The sequence below is a fragment of the Mya arenaria genome, chromosome 2 (genome assembly GCF_026914265.1).
Source record: "Mya arenaria isolate MELC-2E11 chromosome 2, ASM2691426v1".
Lineage (NCBI taxonomy): Eukaryota > Metazoa > Mollusca > Bivalvia > Myida > Myidae > Mya > Mya arenaria.
The window spans coordinates 37,018,051-37,037,118 of NC_069123.1; the positions used below are offsets into that span (position 1 = coordinate 37,018,051).

The 19,068-nt window shown below is 32.5% G+C and overlaps 1 protein-coding gene across 2 annotated transcripts in view; it reads left to right on the plus strand.

Annotated features, from left to right (window-relative positions):
- The window catches only part of LOC128218821 (synaptotagmin-15-like), a 198,956-nt gene that overhangs the window by 11,130 nt on the left and 168,758 nt on the right, over window positions 1–19,068 (plus strand). The window contains exon 1 of one of the 2 annotated variants that reach the window (XM_052926544.1): window positions 12,808–12,912. The exons of the other annotated variant lie outside the window; for it this stretch is intronic. Coding sequence (XP_052782504.1) covers window positions 12,861–12,912 — 52 coding nt within the window. The 5' untranslated portion in view covers window positions 12,808–12,860. Of the gene's footprint in view, window positions 1–12,807; window positions 12,913–19,068 lie in introns of those variants that run through there. 2 annotated transcript variants of the gene reach the window in all.

Here is a 19,068-nt window from a genome sequence, read left to right on the forward strand (position 1 = left end):
TATCAGCAAGCCTTTTACCTCACTCCATCATGAAATAGAGTCACCAACTTTATTGCCTATGGCACATTAAAATCACTAACCTAAATACACGTGGGTTTATGTTTTAAACGAAACAATGTTGTAAATGTCAATGAAATCTTAAACGTCTGGGATCGGTTGTTATATGTGCTATTTGTCTTGCAAATTCGTCATAGTCCAGACATTGCAACGGCAAGAAACAGTTCCGAGGGAAATTAGATTACATGATTCAATCCCATTGAATAGAATTATACTGACATGACAAGCTTGGGTTGACACTTCTGTACTCGCTTTATCGTTTTTCTGGGTCAGTAAATGATTAAGAAAGAAAATGATATATTTTGTATTTTATTTATTTTATGAACTTACATATCTGATTCTATTGGTTTTGTAATATAAATGCAATTCAGATCCGGATGAATCTATTTGAAGCATAAAGTAAACATTACAAAGGTTAAATTATTGGTTTAACCTTAACATTTAGCTGGTTTGTTAACTTTGTCCAAGGCAGTGCCAACCATCATTTCTGCAAATGCATGTCCATTGATTTCCGCGCGACAATTAATTCTTCTCTAGACATTGTCAAAAATTAACGCGTTAAATTGTGTTCGATGAATGCATAATCCTGTATTTAGAACACAAACGTAGAGGAACAAGCTACTTAAAAACAAATGTTCATAGTCATGGCCAAGAAAGTCAAGATATTTAGAAGCAGTTTATTTGACACAAAGCAGATTATATTTTGACATACATACAATTTATGATGTACCGTTAAGAAGGAAACACAGTTCAACAGGGAAATGAGCTTCAAATATACACACTGCCGATGTTAATACTGAAATAAATACTCAAACAATTATTTTTAAACGTATAACACTATATCTAAGGTAAGGCGGCAAATGGATTTTTTTTTAAATTATTAATATTGTTAATATCTAAACAAAACGTATACATACATTCTGATATGCATACTACTAAAAGTACAATTTCTCCAATAAAACATGCATACACATACTAATATACTTACAATTATAACGGATTACACAAAAACGAGCATTTCATTCTTTGTAATTTGGATTGCGGTAGCCCACGTCTTCGTGACTTTGGAATTCCGTTTACGGTTTCGATTTCTGTCTTTTGAAGCGCTTTTAATTCGCTTTATTAAGTAGATTTAAAAAGGTAAACATTCTTGACATTTTAAAAATTGCTCGTTTAACTTTCTGCTCCTTTTGCACATTAAACGTTTACGGCTAATGTTGATGTTTATTCAAGTTTCTATTGAGAGAAATATGTCTTAACTAGACAAATTTGGAATTGGAGGCTTATTATATCCATTTTCTCCTAATATGAAATTAAGCGTGCCTACTTGATGTTGCAAAACAGATTTTAACAGTGAATTTCGTGACTGTATGAGTTTTCTACTATAGAATCATAAATACAATATAAATATATTTACTTGTAGTTTGTCATGTAAAATTATCCATATGTTATAGCAAACTTGTGTTTATATTAGCAACAGGTGTCACACGAATAGTTTCTGTATGTTTGAATGAACGTTCAAGCTATTGCAAATCCTTTGACGCATGACCAAATAGACAAATCGAGTTAACATGAACTGTGATTAATCGAAACGTTTTGAAAAAAAGTTTATCCCAGTTCTAAAGACTTAAAAAGAGCAATGCCCACACGGTTCTCGCCATTGCTCGAGCTTTTTCATCTTCATTTTTCATTCTTTCATTCTCTTTATGTGTGCGTTTTTTTTTTGTCAGGAACATGCACAGCTACCATTGTTTGTCACTTTGTCATTTGAATCAGTTTAGCTTGTTGATACAGAGATATAATCTGTTTTAATCATCGCGATTATGATTATTAATTTCCATTTTGGTATGAAGTAGTATGATTTGTTTTTACAACGTTACCTCTAGGCAATTATAACACTTTCAGCGCTTTGTTTATGAATAATGTTGGCTTAAGGCGGATTCTATGCACAGCGCCCGCTTAGGTTTGAAGGGATAACCGCGAACACTCTTCTTGTCGAGTAGTTTAAGGCTCTTCACTGTTGATGGAAAGTTAAAAGTGCGTCCACATTATGGTCTAAATATGGTTAATGTAGATCTTAAACAAGCAGTCAATAATCATATGGGCAATGACGGTAAGCTTACATGTTGTTTGTTGTTGTTTTTCTGATGTTATGCAATCTATCTTTGTAAAACGGCTAATTAACTTTTTCGTATTCTCAAGTTTTCGAACTAAGAGAAATTATTAATCCGATAATGTATTATATTACTATTTTAATGGATTTTGCGTTTTCTCTATCATGATTCGTGCAAATATAAGAATTTAAGTCACAATTTTTTGATAGCATCTGCAAAAAACATCAATAATTACCGATTTTTAACAAAACCGGTGAGTTAATGTTATTGTTAAAATGTTCGTATGCGCTATTACACAAGCTGGACTCTTATATATTCCATGACATGCGGGTTTATGTTATCTCTACAAGTAGTTCGTTTTCTTACGATCATTCTTAATTCAGAACTATTCATTAACATTTTTATGGCCGGCACTCCTGTGATATTGAGTATTCATGTGTCAAAGTCCAACGTAACTTTATGTAAGGCGCCATCGTCTGATATTTAAATAGTCAAATATAAGGATATGTATCGTTTGTAATGTAATATATATATTTTCTTACTTTCCGTTCGTAAAAGGTTATGTGCTTTTTAGTGATTTAGTTACGAAAGATGTGTTGAAACTTCAAAAAGTTCATGAAAATAGTTTTAAGTACGTTTTAAGGTTTAATCCGTGTACTATTAAAGATTTGTCTGAGTGATTTATTCATTTAAGATTTTGGGTTCATTTCTTTTGCTGAGATTTGGTTAACGTTTATACGTAGGCGGGTTGGAATTAAATGACTTTGATATTTGATGTAATATTAAATCGTGATAGTTTAGGAATCATATGTGTTTTTTACCTTGATAAAATCAATAAAAGTTGGTATTTCTAAAGACATGAACTAAACAAATGAAATTGTTTGAACATAATGACGATCCGCCTTTCCTGTATTTTTGTTCCGGTGTTGGGTACTTTTGCCTGGAATATGAAGAAAAAATTACTCATTCATATGTAGCCTTGACATTTTCAAATAGCAAACCGGGGAACCGTCATGGGAGGAGCTAAGGTAGACCACACATAAGAAAACATGCTAGATTAAAAAATTGCATTGAAAATACCTCATCATTAAGACGGATATTTATATCGGTTAGTAACAATAACATTGTAAACAAGGCGGTAAACAAGAATGTAACTGACTTTAATTTTGATAATGAAATGAATTAGACTTTATTACTTTGGGCATTCACAAATGCCGACGGGAAAATAAATTATATTGCCTTTTTTGGCCTGTGAACTTGTGAATCAAAGATCAATGTAACGATATTTCACTGTTATTTGTCTGATTTTGTGGCATTTCAATCGATAGATAATTAAAAATCTTTTACCAGCAACATATTACTAATCCTTATCTTTTGTGTTCTGCTGTATCATTCAATCCCCTGACCATTTTATTAACACCGTCTGCAAACAGATGCGACTTTTAAAGGTTTTTTCACTTGAGATGATTGCGTCATGTTTCGTTTTGCACTAGAATTTTGTATTTCTGGCTTTATCGCCAGATATAACACCACGAAACTATACACATGAACATTCCTGACATCACAAAAATATATAAACTAATTTTTTTTGCCGCCCTTTAAGTTTACATGCTTTTGGCCAAGTGTTTTACGAGATGCTAGACAATCCAGGTGCGAGACTTGATGATTTACTTCAATACTTCAGCACGGGTTTTTTGTGCAACTTATTACTTTGTTGCACAATTCTGTTATACAAGAAAAGGCTTATAACGTGCTGATCAATGTAGAATGTACTAGCGGTATGATATACGGCATGGATATCCGAGTGGTGTAACGGATGCTCGTAAACTATTATCAGATAATATGTACTCCCGAGGACGTAATTAGTTAAATACTATTATACCAAGCTATCACAATATTTCCCGTAATGGTAGTTTTGTTGTGCTTCCACGGGTTTTAGCACCGTTGTTTATCGAAAGAAAAAATGGAGAATTTGAGAAAATTGGGGTCGTCTTTGACGATATTTTTCAAAACCGATGCGATGTACAGACACATAATTCTTATTAATTGTTTGGGTAACTGCGCATGCATTGGTACTTAATGTAAAACCAAAAATTTGCTTTGGTATTTGCTTATGTTTTGCATGATAACAAATATGATGCCTGTATCTAGGTAACTGGAATTTTAAACCCCATCATCATCGTCAAGGGTGCAACAAAGTTTCGTTAAAACTGTTGGTCAATAAATATTGCAAATTATTTCCATTTTCGAACTTTGGCATAGATGTGCAACCATCATGCACATATTTTTCTAACAACCCATATCTTCTGTATTTAAGTGTAGAATTAAAGAGATTATTGGCAACTAGCATTATGAATAAATTTCATTCATAAATGCTTTTCAACTTGATAAAATTGTAAGATGTTTTCATGCAAGCTTGTACAAGTGACCTAGTTACCACGACATGAATTAAAATAAACTATTCATAAACTTTTTCCTGTAGATGCTGCCACTGAAATAAGAAAATGAATATAGCTTGTATAAGACGTTTATGATTTACTTTGGCAACTCATTATTTGTCGGATTTTCATTTCTCATACATAAATTGCTATAATCCACTTAAGACCTGTATTTGTAGTGTTTTTTTCATTTCCTGGAATATTCTGACAAATTACTGTTCAAGGGAATATTACAATTAATAACTATCGATATTTTAGAAATTCTGTTAGTATTAATGATTAAATCACCTTTTAAACCCTGAGCATTATAACTGCATTGTGATATTTAATTAGTAATTGCGATATAAAATCGCCGTGGTATGTTTTTTTCGACGTTCTGAACGTCCAGGAAAGTAGTTTATTTTCGTATTCATTGAAAATATTTCATTAATACTCTCCTTGGTAGATCAAATTGCTTAGACTACCAGAGGTTTAGGTTAACTATATGTACATTTTGTTTTGAAAATGAACGACTGTCTTAAAGAAATTTAACATAGATAACGATTTTCTGTGACGTATACGAAGCTATTTTGTGCTCTCCCGGAATTGTTTCAAGTGATTTCAAGACATTCGGTGTATAAACTAGAATTGTGTACACCGATTGCAGAGAGGGTTGTTAAATATTAAAACGGGAACGATATCGAGTTTCGATTGTGCAGTATCATTTCGTTTTATTTAAGTATTAAATGTTAACGTTGAGTATAAACTAGTTATGCCAATGTTTCAAGAGCTCTTCGTTTCTCTAGATATTTTTTACGGAATTCAGCTTTATTCAAAAGCACTTGTATTTTTCGCACTTTCTTTTTCTTAGTGGCTGTTATGAACCTTGGCGAGTGACACGGTAACAAATAAATATATCTTAAATAATTATTTTTAAACGGTGCATTATAATCTATACGCATGCAGTGTAAATTCCAAATATATTCAAAATTGGTATATCATTTCCGTCATTCAAGTGTTGGTTTAAGGATAGATTGAACTGTTTGTTTATGTCATATTTGAGCTATTGAAAGCATTTAACAATAAACAAAAGTATTTTAATTCAGGAAATCAATTAAGTACATCGCTTTTTAGACGTATATGGAAACACCTATATGCGTATTTACAAAATTGCCATCATCTGTATTATATACCATTATGTTTTTACTATTGTTGCTTTCGAAACTGTTTCAATCCAATTGAAGTTTAGTAATATTCACTTATTTTTAAACAGTTGGCCCAAAACATTAGTTCTTAACAAAAAACAACAACAACATGTTCATCTACAGGGAGAAAACCAATTTTGTCTTCAAATTTCGACCACAAAAATTACCTAGACGGCATATATCAGACGCGGTTATGCCGTTTTTGAATACGTGCGAGTACCTCCCTAAGTGTTTATATCCTTTTACGTGCTTCGATGTCATAAGTCTTTAACGATTGAGTTTGGGATCAAGAGTAATCAGCACAATGATATTTAGTACGCTAATTGAAATATCCTAGTTTAAGAAATATAGCGGTACATGCATGTCAACATGGTGGTATGGTCAGAAATGTCGAATATTTTGTATAAACCATTTTCTGACACAACTCAAATTATATTCTGACACATTAACATTTTTTATTTAGCGAAAAGAAAGAGACGCCTGCGATTACCAGCAATCATTAAATTTTATCATTATACGACTATTATCTGAGGTATAGGAAGTATACAGCGGAGTACACTTTATGAAAAATAATCCGAATTGAAAAGAATACTCTAGCATTTCAAACAGATAATTTGTAATACTTATTATAGTGAGAGAAACATTGAATGCAAATGGCAATTGTGCTGAGGAGCATTACCTTAACTACCTCCCCACACAAGAAGCTTACGATGTGAGCATAGTTAAAATACAAATCGACACCACAACCTAAAAAGTAAATTCCTTTAACAACCGCTGTTTATCAATACATCTATAAATATTACTGATTTATCGGATTAATGTGCCTTAACATTCAACAAAAGGACAATAATGACCCGCTAAATTCTTGGACCAGATTGATATTTGGAACGTCTGATCTTGGGAAAATAACGCACAAATATCCATAGTAAGACGTTCAAGTCATTATTTGTATATTTTAAATCCCTTTAGCAAGTTACTTAATAAATAAGTTGAATCCTGAATCCTGTAATATTCCCACCAAATCGTCGTCAAAGCAAAGTGAGAACGTATTATGTTTACTCAATAGACATTGAGTTTGTTTTTTAGTAAAAATCACTTGAGGATAATAAAACACGAAAAGACCCTAATAAAACAGTTCATAATATATTTCATATATTGTATATAATTAGATTTCGGTTTGAATCGTCTGGTTATCAAAATGTATCTTGAGTTGAGTCGTTAATGTAGATTTACAGCTCAATAGGGAAATGAACAGCACATATACACACACCTATGTTCTACTGGCATAAATACTAAAACAAGTATTTTCAAATGTACTACACTAAATCTAATAGGAAGGCGGAAGAATGGCAGATGGTTTGATTTATTGAAACTGATTAATATAATTTATTTCACAACAAAACGTATACATACATTCTGATATGCACAACACTTATAGCACAGAGTAGACACTAAAACATGCATACACATACTAATATACTAAGAATTGTTACGAACAACTCAACAACGTGCATTTCCTTATTTCTAATTTGGATCGCGGTAGCCCACTTCTTCGTGACTTAGGAACTCCGTTTACGGTTTGATGCTGTTTCGGTCTCTGTCTTTTCTTAAGCTTTTTATTTGGCTCAGTTAAGCAGATTTAAATACGTAATCATTCTTGACATTATACAAATTGCTCGTATTATTTTCTGCTCAGTTTTTTGAACAATTAAACGTTTACGGCTGATGTTGATGTTCATTAAAGCTTTTATTGAGAGAAACATGTCTTAACCATGCCAATTTGGAATTGGTGGTTTATTCTATCTATTTTCACACGATACAAAAAAGCGTGTGTACGTGATGTTGCAAAACAGATTTTAAACAGCAGATTTCTTGCTTTTATGAGTTGTCTACTAGAGAATCATAAATACATTTTTAATATTTTCCTTGTCGTTTATCATGTCAAATGATGTATATGTTACAGCTAACTTGTGTTTATTCTAGCAATAGGTGTCACACAAATGGTAGTTTCTGTATTTTTAAATGAACATTCGCCTTTTAGCGTATTCTACTGCCAATCATTCGCGCATTATCATCGCCCGTGAGAAAGACAAATCGGGTTTAAACAAACAATGATTAATCGAAACGTTTTGTAAGAAAATGACTGAATGTAAGATTATCTAAGTTCTAGAGAGCTAAAAAGAGAAATGCCTTCATGTTTTTTGCTTTTGCTCGATCTTTTGCATCCACCCATTGCTCGATCTTTTTCATCAACTCATATAGTCTCTCACATCTTTATGTGTGCTTATTTCGTGTGGAACATGCACAACTTCCATTGTTTGTCACTTTGTCATTCGAATCAGTTAAGCTTGTTGATACAAAAAACAATATTCTGTTTTAATAATCACGATTATGATTGTTAATTCCTTTTTGTTATGAAGTAGTATGATTTGTTTTCCCCATTACCTCAATACAATTATAACACTTTCAGCGCTTCTTTTATCGATTATATAATTCCAATAATTCTTAAGTTGGCCTAAGGCAGATTCTACGCAAAGCGCCCGCTTTAGTTAAAAGGCATTACCGTAAACACTTTTCGCGTCGAGTATTTTTAAGACTCTTCGCTGGTGGTGGACAGTTAAAAGTTCGTCCATATTTCAGTCTAAATATGGTAAATGTAGATCTGAACAGGCAGTCAATAACCGTATAAGTAATAACGGTGAGCTTACATGTTGTTGGTGTTGTATTGAAATGCATGCTTGCAATGTATCTAGTACGTAAAACGACGAACTTTATATTCTGTTTATTCGCATTCTCGCTCTCTAGAACTAAGAGAAGTTGATAATCTAACTATGATTTTTACAATTATTTTAGTCTTGAACTTCAATGGCATTAGAAGATGATCCCTGAAATTTTTATAAATACTGTTTTTGAAATTAGGAAATAAGGTAAAATATATCATAGCAGTTAGTTCGACGTCATTGGTGTGCAGACACATCAATAATTACCGTAATAAAGCAGGTTAGCAAATGCTGTAATTGAAAATATTCGTAAGCTCAATTAAACAAGATGTAGTTATTCTGGGATCTTACATAAGGTGCTAGATTGGTCTCCTCTAGAAGTACACACCATTTACGACCATATTTTTTCATCCATAGTCATTTACAAAACATATTTATTGCCAGCACACATGTGTCAAAGTGTCACATTACTTAATATAAGTTGTAATTGTATAACATATAATTAGCAGAATAAAAGGATAGGTATCGTAAGTAATTCAATATATCTCCTTTTCTAATTATGCCCTCTTAATGAACAGTATAGTTGGCGCTATTATTTACAACCATTGTTATGTAAATATCACTGTCATTGATATAATTATTCTTAATTGCAAGTTACCTGTATCGCAATACAAAACATGTGCAATATGGATACAAAACAGACGGGGTCATAGAATTTCAATATGCTACAAGAAAAGTGATACAAATGTTCTAATAATAAAAATGTCATTTTGTTTTTAACTGAGATTTAAGCAGTATTTAAGATTAATTTAAGGTTTTGTACAAAGCATTTTCCATTGCAACCCCGATACCGTTCTGAGCCGGAGTTTACACAGAAAACACTTCAAAAACTACTGGAAACTTTTGATCATGACGTTCCTGTGCTATATTAAAATTGCTTATTTACAGTCCATTTGCAAAAACAATCTAACAGAATAATTATTTTTACAACAATCGAAATGTGATGTAAAGCAATATATACTTCTAAATTAAAAAAAAATACGACACAAGGAATATGCGAAATTAAATAGTCGTTCATAAAAATATCAACGTATTATTATTCTGATTTCAGTTTATTGTCATGATCAAAACAAAAACAAAAAATATATTATGTGTGTACAGATTGAAATTTATTAGCGATATTAACTAGCTTTTAAACTTTGGAATTTGTGGCAACGTATCTATTGATTGAACCTTTACATAAAGGCTTATATTTCATCTGCACACAAATCATATGCTATTTGTTTTGAACATTAAAGTCCAACAAGGTTTATCTTATATTTGTATTTAGTTTAAAAAAGCGCGGGACAGAAGCCTTTTAAGTTACAACGAGGCTATCGTTGTATTCAATTGAGTTTCACGAAGTGTTCCATTCGATAAGAGTAAGTGTTCTTTTGTTGTTCCGCAGTTACCACCCAACATGATAATTATCATGCATAAATTGCAAGTTATGTTTGAAATAATCACCATTCATCATTGAATTGACGATTTATGTTTTGGCCATCTTTAGTGCCTTCCATGTCGGGTTTGGTGTTTATAGACAATAGGCTGAAAATAAAAGCGCTCAGTTATTGATGCTTACATTCTAGCCCTATGTCTTCAAAATTGATTGAACTAATTTACAAAATACTTCACGTGGGACAAACCGGAACAGAGTTATAAGACAACCGGAACGTCATTAATTTGATGCAGTTTCAATGGTTTATTTAATATGCCCAGATGCAATAAACATTTCGTCATTCGATTTGATTGCATAAACAAATAGCTTGTTATGTATTACAATTTAATTACTATGCTATCTATCACATTTTTCTTGAACATTTTTCAGATAACCACTTAAGGGGATACTATAATTGATAACTTTCAATCTTTTAGAAATAATATTCATAAAATCACTTTTTGGACCCTCAGAATATTAACTACATTTTGATATTTTCATTAATGTTGCGATATTAACGAAATAAAATATCAGTGCTGTGAATGTTGCTGAAACGATTAGAAATGAGGTAGGTTTTTTAAATCTCATTAATCGAACTTTATTGATTGAAACCCTCGACCGTAGATACATTTGCTTACATATTAAGTAAGCCAAACTCTTACTTAATATACACAAATAAACTTTTTATTTTGAGAATGAACAACTCTCGAAATGAAATATTTGACATGAATTGCGATTTACTACGAGGCGATGTATAATTGTATAATTTAACGGTTTAGAGTATCTTTGAATACTTTACCAATTAAATTTGTTTTAATTTTAGTAATACATTTACCCAGATTACGTTTCCTTAACTAGTCCTTTGCTTGCAATTTTTGTCTTCAGACTTGTAACAGGGACACACAGTACAGAAAATATGTAAATACATTTTAAGATGAAAAATAATTAAATTACGACGACGTATTCCGATTTTCTCATATATACGGTTACATCTAGATATGTGTTTATCCTATTCCGTGCTGCAATGAAGAAATATCTTAAACGACTGAGTTTATCAAGATGTAATATGATTATATGAAACCATTCAAATGAACACACTCAAACACGTAACTTTCTGATACATAAAATGGACTTCTATCTTCACGAATCCTAAATAGCGCTTGAACAGGAACTACTTTCCTTTTGACGGAGTAAAAAAAACAACTCCTGAGGAAAACAAAATTAGAAGTTTATAGACAGTTTCTAAACAATGCAGCTTTCAGTAACTCTGTTTAATAATAAGTACCGATTTGCAAAACTTGAACTAACATAAAGATATATCTCATCGAAAAAGTGCAGTACATATATACTATAATTTTGACTGCACTATTATAGTAATTGCCCTTTGTGAATTATCATTTCCCTTTAAACTTTATACACAGATATATCTCATTGAACAGAAGTGCAGTGCAACCATTACTCTGGCTACTGCTTTTTTATTATTGTCTCGAAGTATACTTTTTCCTTTGTTGTTATGCAAAATTGGTACTGTGTTTACTTCGTTGGGGGATATGGAAGTCTATGACTGCTCTTGTTTACAATTTGGACTGCGGTAGCTTTCGTGTTTCGACAATAATCAAAACTACATTCTCAAGGACATTTCGAATTCTGTCTTATCTTTCACATTAGCTAAATACAGGAGATTTAGATCATAAAACATTCTTCGACTTTAACAGATTGCTCGTTTTATTGCCTACTGCAGTTCTTTACAAATAAAACTTGAAAGGCTGGTGTTGATGATAAAAATAATTTTAATTGAGAGAAACATGACTTATATATACTAATATGGAATTGGTTATTTATTGTATTTGTCCCAACGAAAACCATTGTACAAAAACATTAGCGGGCTATATGATGTTTTAAATGTGTTTTTTCTATAGCGATTATCGCACCTGTTAAATGCGTTTTATGCATTTTTCTACAATCATTAATTCAATTGATATAGTTATTTTTGTCGCAAGTATTGTAACATGTTTTAAAAGTTCGCAAATTTATGATAATGCAAGTGTATACACAAATGAGTTCCAATTGAAAATAAATCTGGCCACAACATTACCCGTTAGATGGACTGAATTCTTAAAAATGAGTTAAGCAAAAGAATAAAAAAAACCATTTACAGTCGCCCATGCGTCGAATGCGCCTTTCCAGCTTTGTTTTACTCTTGCTTTTAAACCAAAATCCATGCTGATATGTATTTAAGTATTTTTTTTGGAATGAGTAAGTTCTCCATCAATGTCCGGAGGAGAGTCTTACAATCAAGTTACAGAAACCTTGGGTTTATGATTAGCATATTCTTACCGGTATATACTTCGTTAATTGTACAATTTTTGCGTTTTATTTGGAATTGTTAAAAATAATGGGTTAATGTGAACTGTTAGAGAAAGCCCTGATATTTCTCGTCTTAGATATTTTTATCATCTAACCATTTAGTCTCCAAATTGTTCATATGGTTAAATATTTTGTCTGGAACATGCACATTGTTTGTCACTTTGTCATATAAATCAATTCAGCGTGTTGATACAAATCATATTAAACAACTCATCTATTTGATGCGTTGCTATGCTGATTATAAGTTAAGGCACTCTCTTTTGATATTAAGTTGTACTATTTGTTTTTGTCCACATTTTATCACGGCAATAATGCCACTTTCAGCGCTTTGTTGATCGATTTCATAATTCCAATGATTCTGAGTTTGGTTGAAGGCATATTCTACGCAAAGCGCCCGCATTAGTTTGAATCATTACCGTTTCTAGCATGAACATTCGTGTCGAGAATTTTGAAGGCCCTTAACTGGTATTGGAAATGTGTGTTCATATTCCAGCATCACTATCATGGTGAAAGAAGAACTAGAACTGGCGTTCAAGAATCGTATGGGCGTTAACGGTAAGCTTACGTGTAATCTTTATGTAATGTCCATATGCAATTTAAAGTTTCTACGTATAACGGGGACATATTTTATAGTTTTTGTTCTCCCGTGTTTTCGATCAAAGAAGGAGAGACATAGTTGAACTTATATAACATAACCTTACCAGTATTTTCATCGGCAGGTTAATTCAACGAGATGGTAGAGGATACATTTTGAATCTTTTATTTTTTTTATCTTGTTTTGGTTTATGCGAATTCAAGTATGTGAGTCAAAGTATTTTTCATAACATCTCATAGGGGCGTACGAAACATTAATATTTACCATAACGCTGAAAGCTCATAATGAAATCACCCTAAAGCATGAATGGAAGGCGAGCTGTCGCGTATAGCATACTTGCTGTCAAATAAATTCTAACCTATCCTTATTTTTTTCTAAATCTTTATTTACTTCATCTTCTATGATGATGAAACATGTGAATAAACATCACCAGGATTGTTGATTGTCGTATCATTTAGGACACATATTGCGATAGTTATGGTTTCTAAATGTTTAATGATAATTTTAGACAACAAATTCTGTAAATTTTGCGCCTTCTGTGGGTTTTATTACTCTTACCGCCAACTATTCAACTTCTATATCTTATCGCAAACTACACTCCTTTGACTATACGTAGGCATTTAAATAACATATACCAAATAAGCATAATACCAGCGATTTAGCAAAAGAAGAAATAAAAGTGTTTTCGAAAAGCCCGTTTACTATTGTTTATTACCTGCTCTCCTACGCAATAATTATTTGTTTTATCTCCGACTAAAGAGTACGTCGCACTTACGCTACTTTGCTGTAAAAGTATTTATGGTGAGCTTCTTGAACTAAATCTCGCTTATTTTAGGACATAAATGATGAATTGTGCTATCCTTGGGGTCGTCGTGCAATGCTTAAACTTTAACTGTATCAAACTACATGTACCCCAGAACGCATGTCTCTAGTTACAATCGGCACTTGTATTGCAAAGACACATAAAGCATACTATTAGTCATAGTGTGCTACGTTTCGAAACAAAACTACCCCAAAACAACATTAAACGGTTGTTGCCTCCGTGTGTAGTGCTTTTGTTAGCTATTTTAACATAAAGGGGGCTATTACCGTACCTCATCACCGTTATCATTGCAATTAGAATATAGTTTGCATGCAATGCACTTAAACATATAATATCAGGAACCACACAAGTGATCAGCAATTCCAGGAGTATTGGATAATTTGTAAACATATTTTAATTAAACAAACAAATGAAAATTACAAGGGACAATACAAGAAGCCCTAAATCTAACTAATATCCTTTCCAAGGCATAAACATCAAGGCACTACATTAGACACATACCACGTCACTAGACAACAAAACCACAAAACACAAATCTTTTAATATCGTCATTAGTAATTATTTGTTTTGGTAATCGCTTTGGCACGCAATGCTCGATCAATGTTTCTTCAAGATGTGCGTGCGTTGATATTTCTTAGGAGCCAATCAGTGATGTAATTGAGCCAATACTTCATCAGCGGAATCAAACATTTCGATAACTTTTTGTTTAGATTACTGCAATGTATGGCTCTTTTGATTCAATTCATCTGTATCAGAAAAGACAACTATTGCAATATGAATAAACTTGAACAAACAGGCAGAGTTATAAGAACGCAATGTGCGACAAGGAATTTCATTTTAATGCTTTATTAATTAAAATGTCACGTTGTATTCATCTGAGATTGAAAAAGGTTTTTAGTTCGGTATAGTCAATGTATAGAATCTGTTTTGCATTTCAACACTAAAGGCGTTTTTGCCATACTATCTGTATCCGGAGATTTCACCAAAATCCATACACAAACTATCCATTTCCGGAATATTTGAATATCGATTTCCTTGTTTTGTTCAATAGCTGATCATCTAGGCATAACTACAAAATGAAATTAACCCCCAGTTACCGGGCATGGTCATACCGCATGGCTTTTCATTAGAACGTACTCCTTATTAGTAGCATAGTTGTTTTTATTTGCGTTTGGTTAAACGTCTATTCTGGTGCATTGATTGGCTACCGCATATGAATATATATATCATAAGAATTGGAATTGATATGTTGTCAAGGCTTTTTCAGTGTATTATATTCGGCTTATATCTTTCACGCATATGCATGGCCACCTCACGCGCCTCCCTTGTCGGTCACATTGTTTTCTATTGAAAGATGTCATAGGCCGATGAGGCTGCATATAGAAAAGGTATCACTTCAATATAATCGATAATTATTTCTACAAAGCTTTAACAGCCAAAACAGAATATGCCCCAACAGAATTACAAGATAGCGGAACACCATTAATTTTGAAACAGTTTCGTTTTTTTTCATGACGAAAATGAAGACTAAAATGCTTGAAATAATTCAAAATATTTTTTTAAGACAATATACACGAACATTCAAAAAAACATATCATGTTTACTATCATTCGTTGAACGCATTTGACACTAACACTCCTTCGTATATATTTGATCCTAAATGAAACAACAGACTTATCAAAAATGTTACAATATATAATTTTTACATAGCAATACAACACAGCTGAAAAATCACAGCATTTCCTGTGATGTACGTATATGTAGCTGCTGAAAGGATATTTTGCAGAAATAGGAGCTTTTTATGTGTAGTAATTAAGGTTGTGTGTATGTGCCTAGTCCAGTCAAGGAGAGAAGAATAGAATCACAGCAATACATGGAATATATTTAATCATGTTATTTAAGTGAAGCTGAACGTTTTTGTTATCTTTTGCAAATGATAAATTAGTTGGCATATCATTAATACTTTATCATTATTGCTTGCCACAAAACTGCTCAATCTGGTCATATTCAGCCATTTAATATAATACCAAGATATTTAATCAAGACAAGCTTGCATACAGTTATATTTACTTTTATTACATTCGTATATCAGTCTTTCTTACAATTAAGGTTACACTGTAATTATACTGAATTCTAAACATTTGTGTATCATAGCTGTAAATTACTATCAAGTGCCATTCAAAAACTCCTAATTTTAAATGTAAAATTGTTCGAACTGTTTATATTGTGACCATATATATAAGCATCAGGTTAACTATAATTTTAGTTGTTTGACATTTATTTCGTCTTTTCATTGTTTTTGTTTGACATACGTGTTATTTATAACAAATCAAAAGAATCGATGACTACAAAGAAATTACAGTGTTGTTGCTGAAACTTGTTTTGTTTAAACAAATGATGAAACATGCTTAAACCATATCATTTTCAAAGTGTAAAAAGTGTTATTATTCAGAACAACAAAACAAACAACACAGCATACCAAACCTACGTTATGTATACGCAAAAGCATACATATCCGAGAATTTTACAATCACTTTATATGATTGCTTGATCATTTAAATGAATATCTTCACTGTGTTTAAATGTTAGTAACAGAAGCGTTGCAGTTACACTTTGGTTGGTACAGATGGGGGCTTAGAACATTTAGGAAGGTACCAGAATGTGAATATTTGCCGAAGCATTTCCACCAACATTTATCGTAAACAAGCAGATACATTACGTTCTGAATGCCCCTTCGCGGTTACCTTTGTTCAAACCTTTGGTGCAAAACAATCAATAGGATCGACAATTCTGATTTTGGTTCCTAAAACCTTTTACAGCAATTACGGAGCACAAATGACATAAAAGCAGCACATCCCAGACATTGGTCTACCATGTTCGCATATAAACGAGGTTGTTGATTTATCAGAGACAATTAAAGAAGTTTATTGACGTTTATATCCTTTAAAAGATTGTGTTTTTATGTCAGAGATATTAATATATTGGGAATCTCTTCAAAATCAAAAGTGATCATGCAAAACCGTAGAAAAGAAAGCTATAAATAAAGAGTTTTCCAGAGGACTTCTATTTGAGAAATCCTTCAAAACTAAAAAGTGGACCGCAATAAGCAGGAAATACATTACTACCATGTGAAAGGAGTGAAATAAAACACTTCTGTGTGAGAGCAAAACTTGATGATGTATATAAATTGTCTACAAACGATCTCAATAAGTGACTTCGATGTTCTACATGTACTACTAAAGATTTAAACATACGTTAATGACACATTTAAATGATGGTCAGCATTGGTTATTTTGCATCTGCGATTCATATTACAATTCATTTCATCTGGCAATAAGTATAGCAATTGACCAAATAAACATGGTTTAAACATAATTGTGTCGAATGCTTTCAAAGCTTCATAGTGCGTACGCCATGAGATAAAGGAACCTTGTAACTTGTAAAACATATTATAGACGTCCAATCTCATTAAAATCAGATCCCCAATACAGGCTTCACGACGTTACGCTATGTGGATCTGAGGACTTCGCGTAAGGGGTCACCTCAGGTTGACCTCTCCACTAGCCAATGAAATTGCTCGTTACGTCGAAGGCAGACACGAAGCTGACGTTTACTCCAAACGTCATGGCCGAATTAAGCTGTGGGTATATGGCAATTTTACAAAATATAGCAAATTTGTATGCTCAGAATGGTGTCGTTTTGATGAAACTTTCAGGGTTTCTTCCGAAACTTTTTTTCTCTCTGCATGCCAAATGCCATTAAAAGGACACCATTTTAAGATGCTGCAATAGCCGTTTATTTACGAGGTAAACACCGGCATCCGTCACTTGTAGATGTAAACCGATTGCTACTGGATTAAGTTTATAATAAATATTCCTTTCCATCCTGTATTTTCTTTTAACTGTTTTTTATGTGTCATTGATTACTGAAGTATTCCCGTAATTAACACTACCAAAAAACAAAATGGCGTCTTAGAAAATTGAACTTGTTTGTAAGTAAAACAATTGCAATATGATCATAATATTACGAACTATTGACCTATTATAAACGATGCGGATACATAAGCGTGAGTAAAAGATTAAATATGAATAGTTTAATACCATAATATTAACGGGTTCTTCTGATGTCCATGAAAAGTTATGAACTTGCTGTTTGTCCAGTCGACTGACACTTTCATTTTAACCAAATATATTACATTATTTATTCATTTCGTATGTACGAATGTTATGACTCTGCTGCAGCATTAGATACTCTGTAAGGCCTGCTTGGAAAGAATTATTGGAAGGAATAGTTTGATAAAAACACCGGATTATGAAACGTAAATACAAAATCGTACTGTGTGGGTAAGAACCAGCCGCCCGGTTAGCTCAGTTGTGTAGAGCGTCCTGCTAGCGTACCGGCGGTCGTGGGTTCGAGCCTCACCCCGGCATACTTAACCTCGCAGGTTACTTTAATATTGTAAATTATTGTAGTCTTGTAGATCATCATAGTTGATGTGTGAACCAGGCCCTGGCGGAGACCAAGTGTTTATTTCGCCAATATATTGTAATAATAATGTAAATGATAATAATTGATGACAGTCATAGATGAATACTATGAAACATGAGTCTTTGAGTTCTCTTCCCCAACCGGATATCCTACAAAACAGATATCATAAAGGATTTGAAACCAGATGACCCCCATCCAGGATACAAGCAGAGTTTATTGGTATGTACTAGCAGTTGTAGATGAATTTAAAAATTCCTTAGATTGAAGCTTGTAGACTGTCATTTCATAGAGTTTGAAACAAATATGAGCTGAGCTATCTTCCGTGGTTGAGTTAACATTTGAATATTTGTATAATGTTTAGATAATTTTAACAGTTGTTGTGATCACATGACTACCACGTGATCACAGAATAACTGTTCATTGTAGATGTACTTTAATAAATGCAATACAGTACTCTCCAAGTGTATCTAATCTTGTTCCATGGATGAATGTTACTGATGTACTTGTCCACAATAATACATTCTTAAAAAAAAAACCTACACTAATATTAAAACAAGTAATTATAATTTCACTGCTTATTTAAAGAATACATTTTTTATGTACATGTTCTTGTGTGCAGAATAAGTTACTAACTAATGTTACATTGACATGAAGTGAAATGAATGTGTGTGTTTTTGACAACTTATTGCTTTTAGTTGAACAATTCAGGAAGTCCAGCTGTCTGAAAGTCTCAGAAGAAGGTGTTCCTGTATTTACCATATCCATATGGTAATCCTTAGACACAAACAGAACAGGTGAATACATA